At 38.3% G+C, this 21,077-nt stretch overlaps 3 protein-coding genes across 7 annotated transcripts; 2 read left to right on the top strand and 1 right to left on the bottom strand.

Moving 5' to 3' along the window:
- Positions 1-2,007: 2,007 nt before the first annotated feature.
- LOC122077444 (phosphate transporter PHO1 homolog 3-like) lies at positions 2,008-7,528 on the top strand. Of its 4 annotated transcripts, XM_042643398.1 has the most exons (15): positions 2,008-2,635; positions 2,891-2,917; positions 3,604-3,646; positions 3,925-4,200; positions 4,277-4,325; positions 4,433-4,504; positions 4,819-4,948; positions 5,107-5,227; positions 5,608-5,866; positions 5,957-6,061; positions 6,148-6,192; positions 6,288-6,437; positions 6,513-6,791; positions 6,873-7,009; positions 7,159-7,528. In XM_042643398.1, the coding sequence occupies exons 1-15, from the start codon at positions 2,008-2,010 to the stop codon at positions 7,256-7,258; spliced, it is 2,421 nt and encodes an 806-aa protein (XP_042499332.1). In that variant the 3' UTR covers positions 7,259-7,528. The 4 variants fall into 4 exon arrangements, with proteins under 4 accessions (XP_042499332.1, XP_042499331.1, XP_042499330.1 ...); XM_042643397.1 differs by lacking the exons at positions 2,891-2,917; positions 3,604-3,646 and having other exon boundaries at positions 2,008-2,611; positions 3,846-4,200; XM_042643396.1 differs by lacking the exons at positions 2,891-2,917; positions 3,604-3,646 and having other exon boundaries at positions 3,864-4,200.
- Positions 7,529-8,507: 979 nt separating this feature from the next.
- On the top strand, positions 8,508-13,461 carry LOC122076660 (phosphate transporter PHO1 homolog 3-like). Of its 2 annotated transcripts, none has more exons than XM_042642077.1 (13): positions 8,508-9,437; positions 9,529-9,922; positions 10,039-10,087; positions 10,286-10,357; positions 10,690-10,819; positions 10,975-11,095; positions 11,481-11,739; positions 11,831-11,935; positions 12,038-12,082; positions 12,181-12,330; positions 12,538-12,690; positions 12,773-12,909; positions 13,062-13,461. In XM_042642077.1, exons 1-13 carry the CDS (start codon positions 8,816-8,818, stop codon positions 13,165-13,167), a joined length of 2,343 nt encoding a protein of 780 aa, XP_042498011.1. In that variant the 5' UTR covers positions 8,508-8,815; the 3' UTR covers positions 13,168-13,461. The 2 variants fall into 2 exon arrangements, with proteins under 2 accessions (XP_042498011.1, XP_042498010.1); XM_042642076.1 differs by having other exon boundaries at positions 8,512-9,437; positions 12,412-12,690.
- A 676-nt stretch (positions 13,462-14,137) lies between these two features.
- Positions 14,138-20,558, bottom strand: LOC122076661 (cystathionine gamma-synthase 1, chloroplastic-like). Its single transcript, XM_042642079.1, has 11 exons — positions 19,869-20,558; positions 18,879-18,982; positions 18,485-18,558; positions 18,215-18,383; positions 17,878-17,937; positions 17,585-17,788; positions 17,281-17,367; positions 16,919-17,026; positions 14,866-14,961; positions 14,651-14,769; positions 14,138-14,435 (listed from the first exon to the last, which is right to left on the bottom strand). The coding sequence occupies exons 1-11, from the start codon at positions 20,353-20,355 to the stop codon at positions 14,312-14,314; spliced, it is 1,632 nt and encodes a 543-aa protein (XP_042498013.1). The 5' UTR covers positions 20,356-20,558; the 3' UTR covers positions 14,138-14,311.
- Positions 20,559-21,077: the final 519 nt, after the last annotated feature.

Below are 21,077 nucleotides of genomic sequence, written 5' to 3'. Positions count from 1 at the left end.
ACTTAATAAACATAGTTGGGTTGGGCCTAAGTTGAGGCCTGCTTCGGGCTTGAAAATCTCTACTCCAATCCACCGTATGGGCTGAAATCTCAATCCAAGCCCTATTCAAGCTCAGGGCAAGCTAGGGCTGGTTTAGATTGATCGGGCCTTTTTAAACACCCCTAACCCAAATTCTGAATTGTGAGTTGTGGTGGCAATGACCAAAGCAAACTTTTGTGACGGAGATTCCTTCGAGATTGTACACAAAGAAAATGAATGTCGTTGAAAGTGACTTTTAAGGAAAGAGTCAGCTTTGATGCATTCACATGCACGATTCTCTTTCAGAAGAATTCAAAATTGAAATACTTAAGGCATCTAGGGTTTCTCAATGTAGAATTGATCCGAGCAAGGGGAAAGCCACTTCAACTTGCCACAAAGAAGGCGGCGAGAGACTGGGCAACATGCTATGGTTGAAGCTTTTACAGGAGAGGATCTTAGTTGAGAAAGCTGGCCAATAACCTGGCAAAGTGGCGGCTGCCTAGAGAGAGAGAGAGAGAGAGAGAGAGAGAGAGAGATGACTTCGATTCTTCTATAGGATGGGCCTTGCAGGAACGAATGGATGACTATACTCATTGAATGCTCATAATTGCTGGTGTTGGTATTTGGAAATGACTTCTACCAAAGAAAAGATAGTGACACACTCAATTTCTTTCATATATCATATTAGGAATGACTCATTTTAAGAGTCATAATATTGCCACATTCTTGTAAAATCATTTTCTTGTATTTTTTTTTTTTTGGAGAGGGTCGGGATTCCAACATTAGGCATTAGTGTTGTGTGGTTAAGATTTGACTTCTGCCGTTCTACATATGCCTTTACTACACGTATGATATGATAAGATGGTATTTATTTATTTTTATGCATTACGATATTGATATTTAAGACAAAATCATTCAATATATATCGAACCATACAGAATTAATATTGAATACCCAAACCATACTGAATATTGTACTGAATTATTGAATATATATACATAAAAAAGGTTTAAAAAAAATAACAAGAATATTATATTGAAACCACATTTATACCAAATAAAAACAGTATTTGTATCAAATAAAACCATATTAAAATCTTATCAAGCCAATACAATTTCAGTATTGAAATGTAGACATTTTTTCCTTGATATGATACAATTTCGATATTGATTCTTAACCTATTGTATTGTATCAAATTTTGAATACCATGCCCATCCGCCCCTTACATTATAGTCATAGTCATCATTCATCATTCTCCCACACCCCCCCCCCCAAAAAAAAAGTCATCACTCATCATAGTCATAGGCCCCTTCTATATATATATATATATATATATAAATGCCCTTGCTCAGTTACACTACGTTGATAGCCAAGAGAGAGTTACGCAGAGCAAGCCACCTCCTCTTCCTGTCCCTCAGAAGCAAGGATGTAAATGGATCAGATGTGTTTGGATTCAGATATTTCTTGATCGGATTCGAAATCCCAAAACTAATATATATACGGATGCAGATTGAATTCAGATTTTCAATTATCTATTAACTTGCTCTTTGACTTGTGTAATCCGGACATTTCTCCCCTAAGAAATATAATTTGCTCTTAATCAATATTTCTAAGTTGTTTTAATTATTTTCCACATTCTCTAAATCATGTTTAAATTTCAAGAACCTTCAAAATTATTAATTGATTATTTAATTAGATTGAATAATTATTTTTTAAATAATTTAGATTTTATTTTGGATACCTTTTAATCGAATATGGATACAAATTTCGATTTCAACTATCCATTTACTACCCTACAAGTCAGAACACATAATAAATCAACCTACTCTATGGGGACGTACAATTATAGTGATAAATAGGGAGCTTTATCGCTTCCATCCATTATTGCATGAAGCTTCATAAACTGCCTTCGAAACCCCAAAGAGTTTCTCTTCACTCACCACCTTTCTCTCTTCTTTGAGGCAACCCAGAAAGATAAAGACAAAAAGTATGAAGTTCGGGAAGGAATTTATATCCCAAATGGTACCAGAATGGCAAGAGGCCTACATGGACTACAACAATCTCAAGATTCTCCTCAAAGAGATCATTCGCTTCAGGCAAAGAACTAAGCCTCTGGTCTCCACCCCAAGCGGCCTCAAGCGGAAGCCAACCTTGTATAGAGCTTTCAGTGGCCTAATCCAGAGGAACATCAAGAGCCCCAACAGCGGCGCCGGTGGAGACATGGAAGATCAAGTGGTACTGGTAAGAGCCATGCAGAGTGATCAGGGTTCATCATCATCTGATCATCATCAAGTCAAGTACCGGACAAACTTTCTCATGTCAGCCGAGGAAGGTGGAGAGTACGAGCTGTTGTATTTCAGGAGACTAGACGATGAGCTCAACAAGGTTAACAAGTTCTATAGGGAAAAGGTTGAGGAGGTCCTTAAGGAGGCCAACCAGTTGACTAAGCAAATGGATGCTTTGATTGCGTTTCGGATTAAGGCTGAGAATCCCAACATCGACGTCGAGAGCTTCGATCATAAAGGCGAGATGCGTCGCCTTGCTTCTGAGGTTGCTGCCTCCACTGCCGCATCGAGGGCTTCTACTCCCTCCGGTGCTAAGACTCCTGGATCCACCAGTGAGTTTTACATATTTTTGGAGCATTATAACCTCCACCTCCACGTAGCAGACTCCATTAAGTTGAGATAAGACTTTGATTGTTGTTGTTATTAGTCATAGCAGTATAACCAACACCGTTCAGCAGAAACGGCTTTTCACATTTTTTGGAACAAAAACTGGTTTTTTGGTATTTGATAAACTTATTTTTCTCCAAACATTTTTTGCAACATAATATTACTAAAAAGCCTAATAGTATCATCAGATGTCCAAAAAGGGAGAGGGGTTCGGTTGCCTTTTTTAGGTTTAAATAGTTGAGATATTTATCGGGCACAACAGCCGTTTTTTCTCTCAAATTCATTTCTTGTTTCGTAAAGTCATTTCTAGAATTGTAAATAAGCATAAACTTTGATTTATGTTTCTAGAAACGGATGAAATAGAACAATTTTGTCAAACGCTTTTTAGGCTGTTTCTCCATTTATGAGAAAAAGAAAACGCAGAAACAGAACGTTGTCAAACGGTGCCTAAGTCTGAGACATAGAGCCAAAAATAGAGAGTGATTCTCAAACTAGGACAGCTTAGCATGATTGCAAGATAAAAGGGCATCGACAATAGTTTCTTGAGGTTAATTGTAGCATATACATGAAGGGTTAGACATTTGATTCCTCTCAAGTCTCAACCAAGTTGGATTTAATACCCAAAGCATCATGGTAGGCTGACCTTCATAAATTTAGCCCAAATAGAAGAAGGATTGAGCAGTAATCTCCAAGCTTGCTTAGAGAGGTGGCAGACTAAAATGAAGAAAATCTCTAAAATTATATACATGCTCAGCCATTGTCACTTTTTTCCCTCTCCCCTTGGGAAAATGAACCCCATGCTCTTTGCATCCTAGTCCTTCCATTGGTTGAGCCGCTAGCTCTGGTGTGCTTAAAAGATAAAAGAATAAAAAATTATATATTACGAAATTGATCTTTTCAAAAAATTTTATAGATATTTTGAGGGAAGGATATTCTTATCATAAAAACAAGTATGAGTTCATGCACTGATATAATAGTAGTTAGGAGAAGAAGGTGCAGTGTATGCCATATCCTTTTCGCATTACATTTGTTTTTTTTTCTGGTAACATTTGAGCTAGACATCTTTCCATCTCCATAGACATGCATGAAGATTGTAAAACAAAGTCATATTATACATGGACATGATAAAAGAAGTTGAACTAAGCAACAGAGAAGATGTAAAAGGGGAGTCAGGATACATGAATGTAATAGAAGAATTTTTACTAAACAACGGAGGGAATTTGGATGACTCAAGTGCAGACATAGATGTCATTGAGCTCGAAAGTACCAAATCTAGCATTCGTGAAGAGAAGCCAGACAGCATCAAGGGCACCAAACCAACCCCTTTACAAATCCTTAACCATGTGAAGCTCAACAACACACTTGAGACTCCCTGCTCCACCGTTAAAGGCATTCTCAAGATCCCAATGAACAGAGAGCTTAACCTTCAGGGCCTGAAGAAAGTTGAAGGACAACTGAAGCAGACATTCATCGAATTTTATCAGAAGCTTCGACTTCTTAAGAGCTACAGGTAACAGAACATTACATGGTTATTCATTTATGTATTTGAAGTTTGAAACTACAATATTAATAATTGCATGTACCAGCTTTTTGAATCTGTTGGCATTCTCAAAGATAATGAAGAAATATGACAAGGTTAGTTCTTTACATAGTAGACAAAATGATGAACCTCTGTTCCAAGACCCTACCATTCTGTGAATCTAAAATGAAAAGTTCTCTTATTCATTTGTCAATTGTTTCAGACCACTTCAAGGAGTGCAGCCAGGGCTTACCTGAAAATGGTTGATGACTCCTATCTTGGCAGCTCCGATGAGGTTAGTACAACATATTCACTTAGAGATGGAGAGCATACGATAATTTGCACTGTGATCAAAAGGAGAAATCTCCATTTGTAGAGATATTAGCAACTTTGGGGATTGCTTAATTCTGACAATTATCTTATTAATTGGGTTTTAGATCCTTTCCTTTGTTAATAATTTTATGTGCTTCAGGTACTTATATAAATTGGTATCTTCCCACAAGTACAAGCATTGAAAGCAGAGAATCAGCTCATTGAGTGTTTGTTGCCTTGTCTGATACATCATTCTCTCTTACCATCATTAATCTGGTTTGGTTTGTGTGTTCACAGGTCACTAGGCTTATGGAGAGAGTGGAAGCTACCTTTATCAAGCACTTCTCAAACTCAAACCGCCGTAAGGGTATAAAAATCTTGAGACCAAAATCAAAGAAAGAAAAGCATAGAGTAACATTTTCCATAGGTAAATTTGTTTTACTATGACTCTACCAAGTTGCATCCAACTTTTGACATTCATTTTGATTGATTCTCTTACAAAATTGTAGCACAAGTATGCCTTTGGATTTGTTTGAAGCCTTCAATCAATGGAACTAATTGAATCATTCCATGGTAATTTCTCAGGCTTCTTTACTGGTTGTGCTACAGCTTTACTAGTGGCCCTTATTTTGATTATACATGCAAGACATATCCTGAACAAGAAAGGGAGTTCCCAATACATGGAAACCATGTTTCCACTCTACAGGTGAGCTACGGATTCAGTTTCAGCTCGTCAATGTTCCAGCAATAGAATGATATTAGCTTCTACCTAATAAAAAACACTCTTCTCCATACACTGGCCTCTTTCTCATCCGTGGTTGTTCTGCTCATTTATATGAGAGGTTAAGGCAAGGAGCTACGAGTACAAGTCCATCCCCATCACATATCACTTTTGCAGTTGCCGAAAACTTAATATAATTTTAAGAGTGAGATAGCAGTGAAGACTAGCTTAATTTTCCCAGGACTTAGTTACAGCATAGAACAGTGTCACAAGCTCTTGCTTCCCTTTGTTCCCAATAAGAATTTCTTAATTTTTTGAACCAACTTATTCATTGAAGTAACAAGTCAATTTAATCTTTTGTGCAGCTTGTTTGGATTTGTTGTCCTACACATGGTCATGTATGGTATTAATATATACCTTTGGAGGCGCTACCAAGTCAATCATCCCTTCATATTTGGAATCAAACAAGGAACTGAATTGGGGTACCGAGAAGTCTTCCTCCTCAGCTCAGGGCTTGCAGTACTTGCATTTTCCAGTGTGCTTGCAAACCTTAACATGGAGATGGATCTGAGAACAAAAGAGTACAAGTCAATCACTGAACTAGTCCCTCTGGGATTATTTTGTGTATGATTCCTAGACATGCCAACCTTTTTTCATTACTCTCCTGGTTGCAGATTAGGATTTTTTTGACTGATAAACTTTCTCCATGTGCAGCTAGTACTTGTCATAACATTTTGCCCATTTGACATTATATACCGTTCAAGTCGCTTCTTCCTACTCCGATCTGCTTTCCACTGTATCAGTGCCCCTCTCTACAAGGTACAAGATGTCATCACTTGAAAAACGTAAAGAAATTGTATCAGGGGATGTTTGCTTATTTGTATTTATTTTCTTTCCTTTTACAGGTTACTCTCCCGGATTTTTTCCTAGCAGACCAGCTAACTAGCCAGGTCTGGTATCATTGCTCATGCTATGTATCAATTGTGCCAGATACCTTATGGTTTATATGGAGAACTAATAGGAAGTTATTTTTGTTCTATTCCAGGTCCAAGCCATTAGAAGTCTGGAGTTTTACATCTGCTATTATGGTTGGGGAGACTACATACACAGAAGAAACACCTGCAAAAATTTTCATGTCTACCAAACTTTCTTTTACATAGTTTCTGTATTTCCTTATTGGTCCCGCTTCCTTCAGGTAACTCCTGCTTCCCCTTTCCTCAAACACCATGCATTGATATGTGAATTCTCAGTACAGTTTGTTATGTTGCAGTGCCTCCGACAGTTGTATGAAGAGAAAGACCCAATGCAAGGATACAACGGATTGAAATACTTCTCGACCATTTTGGCTATTGTTATGAGGACAGCTTACAGTATGAGTAATGGACCACATTGGCAGGTGTTAGCTGCGATTACATCAGCCATTGCAGCAATTCTGAGCACCTATTGGGACCTTGTTATTGACTGGGGGCTTCTACAACGTAAATCGAAGAACCGATGGTTGAGAGACAAGCTTCTTATCTCTCACAAAAGCGTATATTTCGGAGCCATGGTTAGTAAGAAGAAAATTTTTAATCATTAATAAGAAATGTCATTAACATCCAACATCTAATACTTCTAGATGAATTTTCAGATCTTGAATGTTCTACTCAGATTTGCCTGGCTTCAAACTGTTCTGAACTTTCAAGTATCTTTCCTACATAGAGAAGCCTTGATATCAATAGTTGCAAGCCTAGAGATTATTCGCCGTGGCATTTGGAATTTCTTCAGGTATTCTCAGGATGGTTGTTGCTTATCTATTTAACTCTGGTATCACAGTGGCCTAAACTTAAAACAGAAAATGAGCTTAAACTACTGATAAATGTTCTTCATCATGATGCTTCACTGACAAGAACTGGAACTGAAATCCTGTTTTTCAGGTTGGAGAATGAACACCTGAACAATGTTGGGAAATTTCGTGCCTTCAGATCAGTACCTCTCCCATTTAATTGTGATGAGGATGAAGATAAAGATGAATAAGGATCAACCACAATCCACAAAGACAAAAGGGTATTAGGCCAGAACAATCAATCCCTACAGAAATATTAGATTAAAGTAGTTGTTGAACTGACAAAAGATGGCCATATCAACAACTAAGATGCAGACTTTCAGTTCAATAATGTGCAGTGGATAAGCCGTGGTTAGACAGGAACAATAAAACCAGCAGAATGTAACTGATTCAGTAGCAACAGAACAGATTTACATTTGTTTTGGTTAACTATTGTGTATATTATCTTTCATTTTTCAGTCTATACGGTTGATTCATCATTCTCACACAATTTTATTTTGTAAAAACAGAGGATTGATTTATATTTTCTACCCAACAGTTTATTCCTTACAAACTTCGTTTTTTCCTTTCAAAGATTCTTGATCTTTCCGATTTAGGAAAAGAGAGTGAATATTGCCATTAAAAAACAAAAGGACCGGAGATTCTTGAATTTTCTTGTGGAATGGGAACCAATCCCAAACCCAAAAAGAAGCCATTAACGGAGAGGAGATTTAAACCTAGAGAGATAAACCGGAAACCCACATGAAAGAAACTAGGAAGAACTTGCTAAAAATCCCAAACAAGAAATGTTGAATCATCCATGTCGTTGGCGGAAGACGACTCCTTTCTTCTTCTTGAAGTCAATCATGGTATCTGTGCACTTACGTAATGTGTACTCGTAAACACCAAAAACCCAGAATCGGATTTCATCTTGGTGTCAATCATTGTAAAATCCTTAGCGGAGGTTTTAAGTTTTCAATAGAGATTTAGTCCATATCAGGTCGATTGCTGGTTTTAGATTTTAGGGCCTATTTAAGGTTTTTGGGACTGATTTCGGCCAATTCTGAAACAATTTCGATTGGAATTGATAGGGATTGATCCGGCCTTGGTTCCAAGTTTAAATCCCTGGTCTAATTGATCAATCTAGATCAGAATCGATCGCAATCAATCCTATATACGAAAACCCTGTTTTATTGTATATATCCAGAGTTTAAAAACCAGAATTGGAATTCTGATCTGGGTTATGGATCAATCTTACTGCCACGCCATTGTTGAAGCTTTATACATGAAAAGAACTTATTCCAGAGTTGTTGAAAAGTGGATGAGTTAGAGAGAGAAGTACTTGGAAATGACCCGGTCAATTTCATATTATGATTCTCAAAATTGACCAGAAGATTAAGACATGAAATTTTCAAATGAAGTTCGATTTCGCTCATCTCCATGAAAGATACGTAAGAGAAACCTTCCTTTCGATCAAGAGGGAGGAACGAACTCATACTCGCATAGTCAGTCATAGGCCCCCTTCATACATAAATGCCCCTGCGAAGAGAGTGGCGTAGAGCGAGCCACACCTCCTGCTATGAGCTAACAGGCCGGTCCTTCAGAAGATGTAATTAAGGACAAAGTTTCTCTTCAACTACTCTAACGACGTACAGGTCCTACTATCAATGATACTCAAGTCATAATCACTTCCTCTCCCATCCATTGTTGTATCAAGCTGTCCTCATAACTGTTTTGAGGCAAAACTAAAAAGCCCAAGACAAAGAGATATGAAGTTTGGGAAGGAGTTTGCATCACAAATGGTGCCAGAATGGCAATATGCATACATGGATTACAACTATCTCAAGACTCTCCTCAAAGAGATCAGACGCTTCAAGCAAAGAACTAAGCCTCCGGTAACCACTCCGGCCGGCCTAAAGCGGAAGCTGACCATGTACAGAGCTTTCAGTGGCCTAATACATAGGCATGTCAAGAGCCCCAATGGCGGCCCCGGTGGAGACATTGAGGATCAGGTTATACTAGTAAGAGCTATGCAGAGTGATCAGGGCTCATCATCTGATCATGTCAATTACCAGTCAAACTTTCTCATGTCGGCCGAGGAAGGTGGAGAGTACGAGCTGTTGTACTTCAGGAGGCTGGATGATGAGCTCAACAAGGTCAACAAGTTCTATAGGGATAAGGTTGATGAGGTCCTTAAGGAGGCTGCCCAGTTGAATAAGCAAATGGATGCTTTGATTGCGTTTCGGATTAAGGCTGAGAATCCCAACATCGATGGCATCGGTGACTTCGAGAACTTCGATCGTAATGTTGAGATGTGCCACCTTGCTTCTGGTGTCGCTGCCTCCACTGCCGCATTGAATGCCTCTACTCCCTGCCGTGCTAAATCCACTAGTGAGTTTTACAGTCTCTAGTTTATTGTTGTATCATTCCATCTCTGTAGAAAGCATGAAGATTGTAATAGAAAGTCATATTGTAAATGCAGAAGGGTACATGGGCATAATAGAAGAAGTTGAACCGAGCAACAGAGATGATGCAGAAGGGTACATGGACGTAATAGAAGAATTTTTATTGAACAATGGAGTGAATTCTGGTGACACAAGTGCAGATACAGATGTCAATGAGCACAAAGCTACCAACTCTAGTGTTTGTGAAGAGAGACCAGACAGCATCAAGGGCTCTAGACCAACCCGTTTACAAATCCTTAACCATGTGAAGCTCAACAACACACTTGAGACTCCCCGCTCCACCATTAAAGGCATTCTAAAGATCTCCATGAACAGAGAGCTGAATCCTAAGGACCTGAATAAAGTTGAAAGACAACTGAAGCGAACATTCATCGAATTCTATCAGAAGCTTCGACTTCTTAAGAGCTACAGGTAACAAAACACTACATGGTATGCATTTATGTCTTTGAAGTTTGAAGCTACTAAGCATGCTGCTTATTAGCTTTTACAGTGTATTTATCGACATTTTTAATAATTGCATGAACCAGCTTTTTGAATCTCTTGGCATTCTCAAAGATCATGAAGAAATATGACAAGGTTAGTCATTTAAATAATAGATAAAAATCTCACGTTTGTTTATGTTGAAGTTTTTTCAATGCAATAGATGTCTGATATATTGGTAAGACAAAATGAAAATCCGTTGCACATCCCCTGTGGCATGCTATATTTCCAAGACCCTGCCATTCTGTGCATCTAAAATCAAGAATTCTCTTATTCATTTATCAATTTTTTCAGATCACTTCAAGAAGTGCAGCGAGGGCTTACCTAAGCATGGTTGATGACTCCTATCTTGGCAGCTCCGATGAGGTTAGTCCAACATATTCACTTAGAAATGGAGAGCATATGATAATTTGCACTGAGAAAAGGAGGCATCGGCAGTTGCAAAGATATATTAGCAACTTTGGGGCATGCCTCTGGCTCAACTTGATGAAAATCTTATTAATTTGATTCTAGATCCTCTCTTTTGTTAAGAGTAAAAACAGTAATTTTATAGACTTCTTATATTTGTATGAATTGGTATCTTCCCACAAGTGCAAGCATTGAAAGCAGAGTATCAGCTGACTGAGTGTTTGTTGCCTTTGTCTGATACATCATTCTCTCTTACCATCACTAACATGGTTTGGTTTATGTGCTCACAGGTCACTAGGCTCATGGAGAGAGTGGAAGCTACCTTCATCAAGCACTTCTCAAACTCAAACCACAGAAAAGGCATAAACATCCTAAGACCAAAAGAAAAGAGAGAAAGACATAGAACAACATTTTCCATCGGTATGATTTATTCTTCTATAACTCAAATTGCATCCAACTTTGGATATACATTTTCGTTGATTCTCTTACAAAAGGGTCACACAAGTATCCCTTTGAATTTGTTTGAAGCCTTCGATCAATGGAACTAATTGAATCTGTCTATGGTAATTTCTCAGGCTTCTTAGCTGGTGGCACCACAGCTCTACTAGTGGCTCTTCTTTTGATTATACATGCAAGACATATCCTGTACAAGGAAGGGAGTTCCCAATACATGGAAACCATGTTTCCACTCTACAGGTAAGCTCCGGATTCAGTTTCAGCTACTCAATGTTCCATCAATAGAATGATATTAGTTTCTACCTATTAAAAAAACACTCTTTCCCATACATTAGCCTCTTTCTTATCCGCCAGTTGTTCCACTCAGTTTTATATGAGAGGTTAGGGCAAGGAGCTACAAGTACAAATCCATCCCCATTGCAAACCACATTTGCAGTCACCGAAAAAATAATATAATTGTAAGAGTGAGATAGTAGTGTAAGACAAGCTCAGTTTTCCCTGGACTTAGTTACAACATAGAACCGTGTCCCAAGTTCTGGCTTCCCTTTGTTCCCAACAAGACATTTTCAATTTTCTGAACCAACTTATTTATTGAAGTAACAAGTCAATTTACATTTTCATGCAGCTTGTTTGGATTTGTTGTCCTACACATGGTCATGTATGGTATGAATATATACTTTTGGAGGCGCTACCGAGTCAATCATCCCTTCATATTTGGAGTAAAACAAGGAACTGAGTTGGGTTACCGAGAAGTCTTCCTCCTCAGCTCATGTCTTGCAGTACTTGCATTTGCCAGTGTGCTGGCAAACCTAGACATGGAGATGGATCCGATTACAAAAGATTTCAAGGCGCTCACTGAACTAGTCCCTCTGGGATTAGTTTGTGTATGATTCCCAGACATGCCAACATTTTTCATTCCTCTCCTGGTTTCAGATTAGCATTCATTTTGCTAATAACCTTTTTTTCCCTGTGCAGCTAGTACTTGCCATAACATTTTGTCCATTTGACATTATATACCGTTCAAGTCGCTTCTTCCTACTCCGATGTGCTCTACACTGTATCAGTGCCCCTCTCTACAAGGTACAATGAAGCAGACTCATCACTTGAAAAAAAAAAAAAAACAAATAAGAAATTATATCAGGGCATATTTGCTTATTTGTATTTATTTTCTCTTCTCTACAGGTTACTCTTGCAGATTTTTTCCTAGCAGACCAGCTAACTAGCCAGGTCTGGTATTGTTGCTCATGCTATGTATTAATTAAGCCAGATACCCTTTGGTTTGCCTAGAGAACTAATAGGAAGTTGTTTTTATTGTTCTATTCCAGGTCCAATCCTTCAGAAGTCTGGAGTTCTACATCTGCTACTATGGTTGGGGAGACTACAAAATGAGAACAAACAACTGCAAAAATTATGATGTCTACACTACTTTCTTTTATATAGTGGCTGTAGTTCCCTTTTGGTTCCGATTCCTTCAGGTAGATCCTGTCACTCCTGCCTCCTCTTTCCTTAAACTCCATATTGATCTGTGAAATCTGAATACAGTTGCTATGTTGTAGTGCATCCGCCGGTGGTTAGAAGAGAAAGACCCAATGCAAGGATACAATGGGCTAAAATACTTCTCCATCATTTTATCCATTGTTATGAGGACAGCTTATAGTATGAATAAGGGAATGCTTTGGCAGGTGTTTGCTGTGATCACCTCCGCCATTGCCGCAATTGTGAGCACCTATTGGGACCTTGTTTTTGACTGGGGGCTTCTACAACGTAACTCAAAGAATCAATGGTTGAGAGACAAGCTTCTTATCTCTCATAAAAGCATATATTTCGGAGCCATGGTAAGTAGGAGGAAAGAAATTTAATCATAAATTAGTAGTGCCATTAACATCCAACATCTAATACTTATCAATGAATCTGTAGATCTTGGATGTTATACTCAGATTTGCCTGGCTGCAAACTGTTTTGGACTTTAAAGTATCTTTCCTACATAGAGAAGCAATGATTGCGGTAGTGGCAAGTCTAGAGATAATTCGTCGTGGCATTTGGAATTTCTTCAGGTATTCTCAGGGTGGTTGTTGCTTATCCATTTAACTCTGGTATCACAGTGACCTAAGTCAAACAGAAATGATCTTCACAAACTGCTGATAAGTGTAACTTATCATGATTTGCTTCATTGACAAGAACTGGAGCTAAAATTCTGCTTTTTTAGGTTGGAGAATGAACACCTGAACAATGTTGGGAAGTTTCGCGCCTTCAAGTCAGTACCTCTGCCATTTAATTGTGATGAGGATGAAGACGAAGATGAAGACAATTAAGGATCAAGCTCAATCCACAAAGACATGAGCATGCTAGAAAAACCAATCCCTGCAGAAGAATCAGACTAAAGCAGCTGCAGGAACTAACATAAACCAACAGAAGACATGACAAAGGACATTCTACTTCCTGATTAACAACTAAAGCCAGCACAATGGAACTGATTCAGTAGCGACATAGCAGAATTACATTTTCTGTTGCGGTTGTCATGGTGTCTTTCATGTTTTCACATAGATTTCTGTAAAAAGAAATGATCTGATTATTTTATTCTCCCAATCTTCATTTTTTCCTTTCGATAACTAAAAATTTTTCTCACGGATTTAAAAAAATAAATAAATATATATATATATATATATATTCCGAGGACATTCGTTGTGCCGTTTCTGTTGCTAGTTAGTTATACATGGAAATCTCAAATGAACCGTGACTTGAGTATCGGTCCCGTACGCAGACTGAAACAGAGCTTGGCTAGTTAATTTCATTAATTTTTTCAAAGTTTTCAATTATGATTGCGCAACTGAAATTATGATCGCAGGCACAGATTTTTCTGAGTGCATTGATGGTGTCCACAACCAATTAACTAATCAATGGTGGAATAGGTTATCAGATCGGAATACCTGGTTAGGTCTCAAGAGGCAAATAACAAGAAGATACACTGTCCAAGCCATTGAATGCTGATCCATGTTGAAAACCAGAAACAACTCTCCTAGTCATGTTTTAATTCATTGAGACCTAAATAACGCTGGTTAATGAACCAAATAAGAAAACTATGAAATCAATTATTTGGCCTCCAAAAAATATTTTAAAAGATAGAAAGGATAGAAAAGTTATAATTTTAAGAAAACAAACTTTTGGCCTAAGTAAACAATTAACGTTCATAAATTTTGCAAGAATCATTGTTGGGTCAAATCTAGATAGTAGATACTAGGCTCACTAGCTAAATGATCAATCAGAGCTCTAGGAACCAATATATGAAAAAGAAGTGCTCCAATTTTTTTTATAGCTAAAAGATAAAATCATTATCCTGGCTAGCCATTACAAGGAAAAATTCTTATTTTGACTTGAACAACACACAGCAAATGGTGATGAAACACCAGGATAAAATTTAAATATAGTCCACCAGAAGACCTTATGAAAGTTGACACTCTATATAGCCTCTAAAGCATGGAGTATATCAGCCTTCAAGTCTTCAAAATCCTCAATTCCAAAGCTGAACCTTATCAAGCTCTCCTTGATGCCAACCTTAGCTCTTCCCGACTCTTTCAGATCCCTGAATCAAAGTGCATTGTGATGTTACGATGCATAAGCAGATAATACAGAACTATTATTTCAGCCATATTGAAGTTGTAGAAACTTCACTCAAACTGGGGCAATGAAGGAAAATACCCATAGCCAATATCTTTCAGAAGTACCACAAAAACAAACTATTCAAAATAAAAATATATGACACAAGAAAATGGTCTGGAAGGTAATTAGAGTGAATACCAGTAAGACATGATTGCAGGCTGATCTACAATGCTCTCACAGCCACCAAAGGATGGGGCATTATAGGGTATTTTTAAGTTGTCAATGAATTTCTTAGCAGTCATCAAGTCTCCGTCAACCTGCATGAGCAAATAACAAAGGCTTCCCCAGTCAACATCAATAGGATCCCTAATCAGTATCAATCCACACATTAGAAATATAACTACAATACCCACCTCAAAACTAACAACACCACCAAAACCAGTCATCTGTTGCTTGGCTATGTGATGTTCTGGGTGACTAGACAAGCCAGGATAATGGACACGTGCCACCTGCAAAAATGCCAGGTCAGCACTCTAGTACCAAAGTGACACCAAGTTATTGCATAAGAACAAAATAAAAAAAGAACTCGTGGCTTCTTTAAGTTAACAGATGAGTCTGAGGCAGGAGGCTCCGGACCACTCTACATGCCTCAGCACTCAAGACTTGCCATAAGCCCCTAGACGAAAGTACTAGGCTCCATTGTAAATTGGCCCCATACTCCCATTTGAAGAGAGTAATTTAATGAAGAATAAAATTTAGAGAATATTAATACAAGTTTCAACAAAGATGTTAGCTGCTTTTCAGGTATGAATAGCTAATGCTGGACCTAGCACAGACTATCAAAACACAGATACATGAAAGGTATGGGACCCGCAGCCTCACATGAAAGACATTCTAATGGGGATCTAAAACACCTAAGGGTTAGGCTTTAGAAATCCAACTGAAGACCAGAATCAAGGAAATGGGATCTACATGTTTAAATAGGACATACAAGAAAGAAACAAATAAACTGACTAGGACTGTCCAGCTGCAAGCAATGCTTGGAGGATCCTTCACTGAATCAAACTCATAGAGAAATAAGAAAAGAAAACCAAAACTATGAAGAAAACTTCCTACCTTGTACAGACTGAGTTTGGGTGTCCTAAATGGACCAAACTTTGACTGGACTTAGACTAATCTCTTTATAAAACTGAATATTAAATAAAATAAAGAAGTCCCAGAAAACCACAGAAATCTGGTTTAAAACTCCAATCGCCTGGACTGGTTTGCATCAAAATCTGGTTCAATTAAGAACCAGACCAAACTGCAAGAAAGCCCTTTCTTTCTCTTCTTTCTGGCTGCGATCTGATCACATTTCTTTCGTTATATTTTCCAGTTCTCTCTCAACAAGAAAGGAAAAGAAGAATGCTACAAGAATGAAAAAACAAATAACCACAGAGAATCAAGAACCCCTCAAAATTACTCCATAGATTTGATAACAAAGGCAACCTAAGCTGGCAACATTCCATTTCATTTCCCTTTCAACCACAAGGAGAAAATAAATTTAAAATCTGACACTGAAATGTGAACACGTCTCTCCTATCATGTCATTAGGTTGGCAAACTAAATATTTGTTATTTCCTAGGTAATTAGTATTTATCCACTCATGACTATCCATTGAGGACTCCCACTCCATGATTGAGAGTACATTATTTCTAGCCTTTATACAGATTCCACATATTAAATATAAAGAAACTAAATAAAAGTGGGAGGCTAAGTGCTAGTGCTAGCAACAGCATATTTCTCTAATTTCGGGGATAGATGTCTAGACAGTTTTTAAATTTATAAAAATGATATTTTAGTACCGGGAGAAGACTACTTATCAAGAATGATGTAGAACAGCAGGATGGAAGAAAAGAAGTCACCACCCCCAAAAAAGAAAAGGCAGAAAAATTTTTAGTGAAATTTTCCAGCTGTAAACTATATTACCAAGTTGACATACTTCTTTTAATAATAATAATAATTATTATTATTAATGACGTAATTGACTTGGAATTAGAATAAAAAAAATCATGCCAGAGTGACTGGTAATTAGAATTAAAAAATTCAATCATCTAATGAAAGTTATAAAAGGACTAAATGAAGGAAAAACAAATTTCAATGAGAAGCAATTCACAGGAGGCCTGTTCAAAGGTTTTGGGGACCATCTTAATATATGTTCTCAACTTCCATTGCCGAATGAGATTTTACATTGGCCTCCAAAGGCCCAAGCTCCTCCAAAGAAATAGCAAGCAGCCTTTCAATGCCTGGAGGTCCTGGGTATTCACAATGTGTGGTACAAGTCATCCTTGTAGGTAGTCTTTTGTTATATCTTCACCCCCACAGCCCTCCTTCAGGCACACCATTATTTTAAATTGATAAAAAAAAAAATCGCTGTTATTGAACCCAAGGGGAAACAAGAAAAAAGTAAAAAATAAACTCAAGTACCTTAGGATGTGCCTCTAAAATCTCAGCCATCCTCGACGCTGTAAAATTTTGTTGTTGTACACGAAGATGCAATGTCTTCATGCCTCGGATAAGGAGATACGCAGCATTCTTAGAGGAAAAAAAAAAACAAAACAAAACAAAAAAAAACAAAAAACAAAACAAAACAAAACAAAATGAGTACAGATATATGATGCAGACTTAAGAGTTAAGAGCAGTGAGAACTTGAAGTCACACTTATCACTTTGTATGACATCCAAACATAGTTTACAACTAGATCACATGTTTTTGAAGACATTAATAAGGTGAATTTCAAAATATACAACCCCAAGCCCCAAGAGGGCTACCCAATATGAATAACTTACAGGATTAAGAGCACCACCAAAAATATGATGAATCTTACGAACTTCAGATATTATTTTTTCAGAACCACTAACGTAACCTGCAAGAACCTGTATAGAAATCATGTCAGTGTATTGAATAATTTGGACATCCAGCCCACACTTGTCTGTCAATCTATACAACAGTGCTTTTCCCAGAGCATCAGAGACATTGCTCACAAGTTGTTCAAGAATTCTTTACTGCTTATGTTCACCCTACCAAATCTCAACACCAATTATTAATTTTTAAATAGAAAAATCTAGCAAAAGGATACAAGCATAAACTCACATCATTGTGACCTCCAATGTACTTTGTTGCAGAGTGTAGAACAATGTCCGCACCAAGGGCAAGGGCCTTCTGGTTTACAGGCGTGGCAAATGTTCCATCCACACACACCAGTGCACCATGGCTATGGCAAAGCTTTGAAACCAACTCAATGTCAACACATCGGAGGTATGGATTGGTTGGAGATTCTGTAAAGAAAAGAGTTACCTGCAAAGGGGGAAAGAATTCAATGAAGAAGTCATGTGGATCTCTTATCTTCAAATAAAAAAGGCAAAACAACTTTATTCACTACTGACATCATGCTTTTCAAGTGTACTTTCCAGGGACTCCATATCAGCTGGGTCAATAACGGTAACCTGCAAATTGAGGATAAGGGAAATAAAAACTCAGAGAAGTTCAGAAATATTAAAAGATTTGATTTTAATTTATAACATTATAAATTATAGAGGATCTCTGCTAAAACTTGTAAACCATTTGAGACAGCGATGAACACCAATACAAAAACTAATATACCCAATTGAATTTACAGAAAAGAATGTTCAAAATACGCATTCCCGCAATCATGTTAGTAAAAGATTCAACAAAACTTAGCATACAAATGTCATATACGATATATGTATGAAAGCATATTACCATGATTCCCATTTTGGGGAGCATTGTTTCAATAAATATTCTAGTCTTCCTGTAGCAATCTGTAGTCGTTATGATATGACCACCAGCTGGAACCAATGCAAACATCATAACTATACTTGCATACATTCCTGATGCCATCAACTGTGTTGATTCAGCCCCTTCCAGTGCACTGCTCCATTAAGGAAGACATAAGGACCTCATTAGTAGTTAAATAATAGTATCCAATGGCACAAGTGACAGTGAACATACATATTGAGAGGCATCACAAACCTTAGCTTTTCCTCAGCAACCACCGTAGTTGGATTTCCATAGCGCCCATACTCAAAACTATCAAAGTGACCCTCCTGTCAGAATAATGGCCACAGTAGTCATTAGAAGATAAGAGACCAACATGACTAAATAAATAAAGCCTTAGAATTATAGCCACAGTAGTTATTAGTTACACCAATCAATTCACAAGAGTCTGCTACTGAATTAGTTCCTGGACGAGAGAAAGTGAAGGATAAATACATACTAAATTATTGGTAGCTACTTTTTCAAAAATATTAACCAGTGCAGAAAACTCATAATTACAGGATCATGTAAGAGGATGCACAAGAACATTCATGACAGTAGGATTGTGGCTAATCTCCCTAGAATAGCATATGTGATGTGCGGTACACACCTTGAAATCAATTAGCTGGTCAGTATTTTTAAAGAAGTAGGCAGAAGTATTGACAATAGGGGTGGTGAGTGCATCAGTAACTATAACGCGCCCCAATCTTTCACCTGAACAAACAAAAAGGGGGGGAATATTATGGTTAAACCAAAAAAAGAATATAAGTGGGCCCATACAATTATGCCTTTGGAGCATAGAGTAATAATCCAACTAATACGAAATCGTTTTGCCTCAGGGAGATCCATGATCCAAATCAGATAAATAATATAATTACAGCAAACAATGAAATAAACACCACGCTTTGATTCCATAATTTGTTCTTGACAAATCCCACTGAAAAGTACTTTACACATATTTTCCCTCTTTGTATCAATGAAATGGTTGTTCAAAAACCAATTGAAAATAACTACTAAAGAGCCTTTAAAGGTCACAATGGTGATACACCAACTTCTAGGGTGAATCCACAAGTTTATGGATAACCACCAGAAAGCGAATGGACGGTCAAGGAGCTGAATTATTGGTCATCAATGAATGAAGAAGGCGGGAAATGATGAAGGATTGGAATTTTTTTATGGAAGTTAGAAGTGGGTCTACCCAACCTGTGAACCCTAATTAAGTAAGAAGGTTCACCATAGGCTGTTCCTTCAACACCCAACCCCTCCTCTCTCCATCCACTTCAAGAAAGGACTGTCTTTATTCTTAATCTGACCGGCAAGACCTGAAAACCAAATGGTTAGAGACTATGGAAGTCTTGGTCTGCCAAAGAAAAAAGAGTAGCACCTTCAAATGGATCTCCTTCTAATCGATAGAAACATCGAAATACAAAAACCAAACATTGAACAAAAGCTACAGATGAGGAATCGTTAAAAATAAGAACCAAGTAAATTAGAGAAGAGAAAGTGTAGTAATAAACATGCATTTGACAGATACCAATATCAACAGAAAATTCTCTGTGCGTTGTGTGTGTGTGACTGAATTGAACAGAGAGAGGTGTACCGGCATGAACAGAGAGGCTCCCATCGGAGCGCAAAAATGAGGCCGTTAAAGCGGCCAAACCCTTAAACTGTACATTATTAGTGGTACTGTTAGAACCATCACCATCGACCACCACCTGGGGACCAGGGACGATACTGATCTCGTCGAGGGGAGCAGTGATGGTGGGGTTAACGGCGGTAGCAGAAGCAGGTACAGCAGAAGAAGGATTGTTCGACCACGAAGCCGCAACGACTTGGGCCACGCCGATGTTGCTGCAATTCCTCCGGGCTTTGGTGCTAAGCTGGCGAACGAAATTGGGAGGGAACTTGAGGATAAGACCCGAGGAGAAGAACAGAGAGGAAGCCGATGATCCTCCGTGGAAAGGAAGCGAGCTGGCCTTTCCAGTAGAGAACGAAGGGATCTCAGTGCGAGGGTTGCCGGTGAAATGGGGATCTGGGCGGCAGACAAAAGAACAATGGAGAACCCTAGCGCAGCTGGAAACGGCCATGATGATATTAATCAATCAAAACTCGAACAGCTGAAGAAATAATAAATGTGCTTCCAAGTCGAAGCTGTTCGTCTTCTCCACCTCCCCGAGAGAAATCCGACACGGCTAGGTTCCTCAATCCCCACCTGTCTTCGAGGCCTTGTTGGAACTCGGAAGCCCGAAAGGCGCGCGGGATCGTTGGCTTGGTACTTTCTCCTTTTCAGTAATTTATAACGGCGAAGGTTGGGAATTAGGGATTAGGAGATTGATTGGGTTAGTTCCTTTAACTTAACTACGGGTTTAGCACTTCCTAAATTAAAATTGGGTGGTAGGTGATGGGATTGGGATCGGGATCGGGATCAGCTCCCACATGGTAACCGCCCCAGCTGATCTGGATTCCCGACCCTCTATCCCCACGCTGACACACTTCTGGGTGTAAGAGCGGGGGAGGGGGGTGGGGATCCGCTTGACTGCTTGAGGCAACCATCACCTGAGAGTAATGAGATTTTTTCTTTTTTTTAATGAAATCGGGGAGTAATGAGATACATTATGGAAAAACGTAAAGATTTTGTAATCATTATGGAAAAACGCAAAAAAATGCCCATACTGATATGGCTACAGATCATGTACTCCACCTTTGAGAGTATTGAATATGTTCTACATGACCTCTCATTAGTCCACGTGGGGTCTAACATATCTTACGTTAGATTAGTAGGATTCTTTTGTCCTGTTATCTAATATAA

Source organism: Macadamia integrifolia, chromosome 4 (assembly GCF_013358625.1).
Source record: "Macadamia integrifolia cultivar HAES 741 chromosome 4, SCU_Mint_v3, whole genome shotgun sequence".
NCBI lineage: Eukaryota > Viridiplantae > Streptophyta > Magnoliopsida > Proteales > Proteaceae > Macadamia > Macadamia integrifolia.
This window is presented reverse-complemented; position numbering and strand designations above follow the sequence as displayed.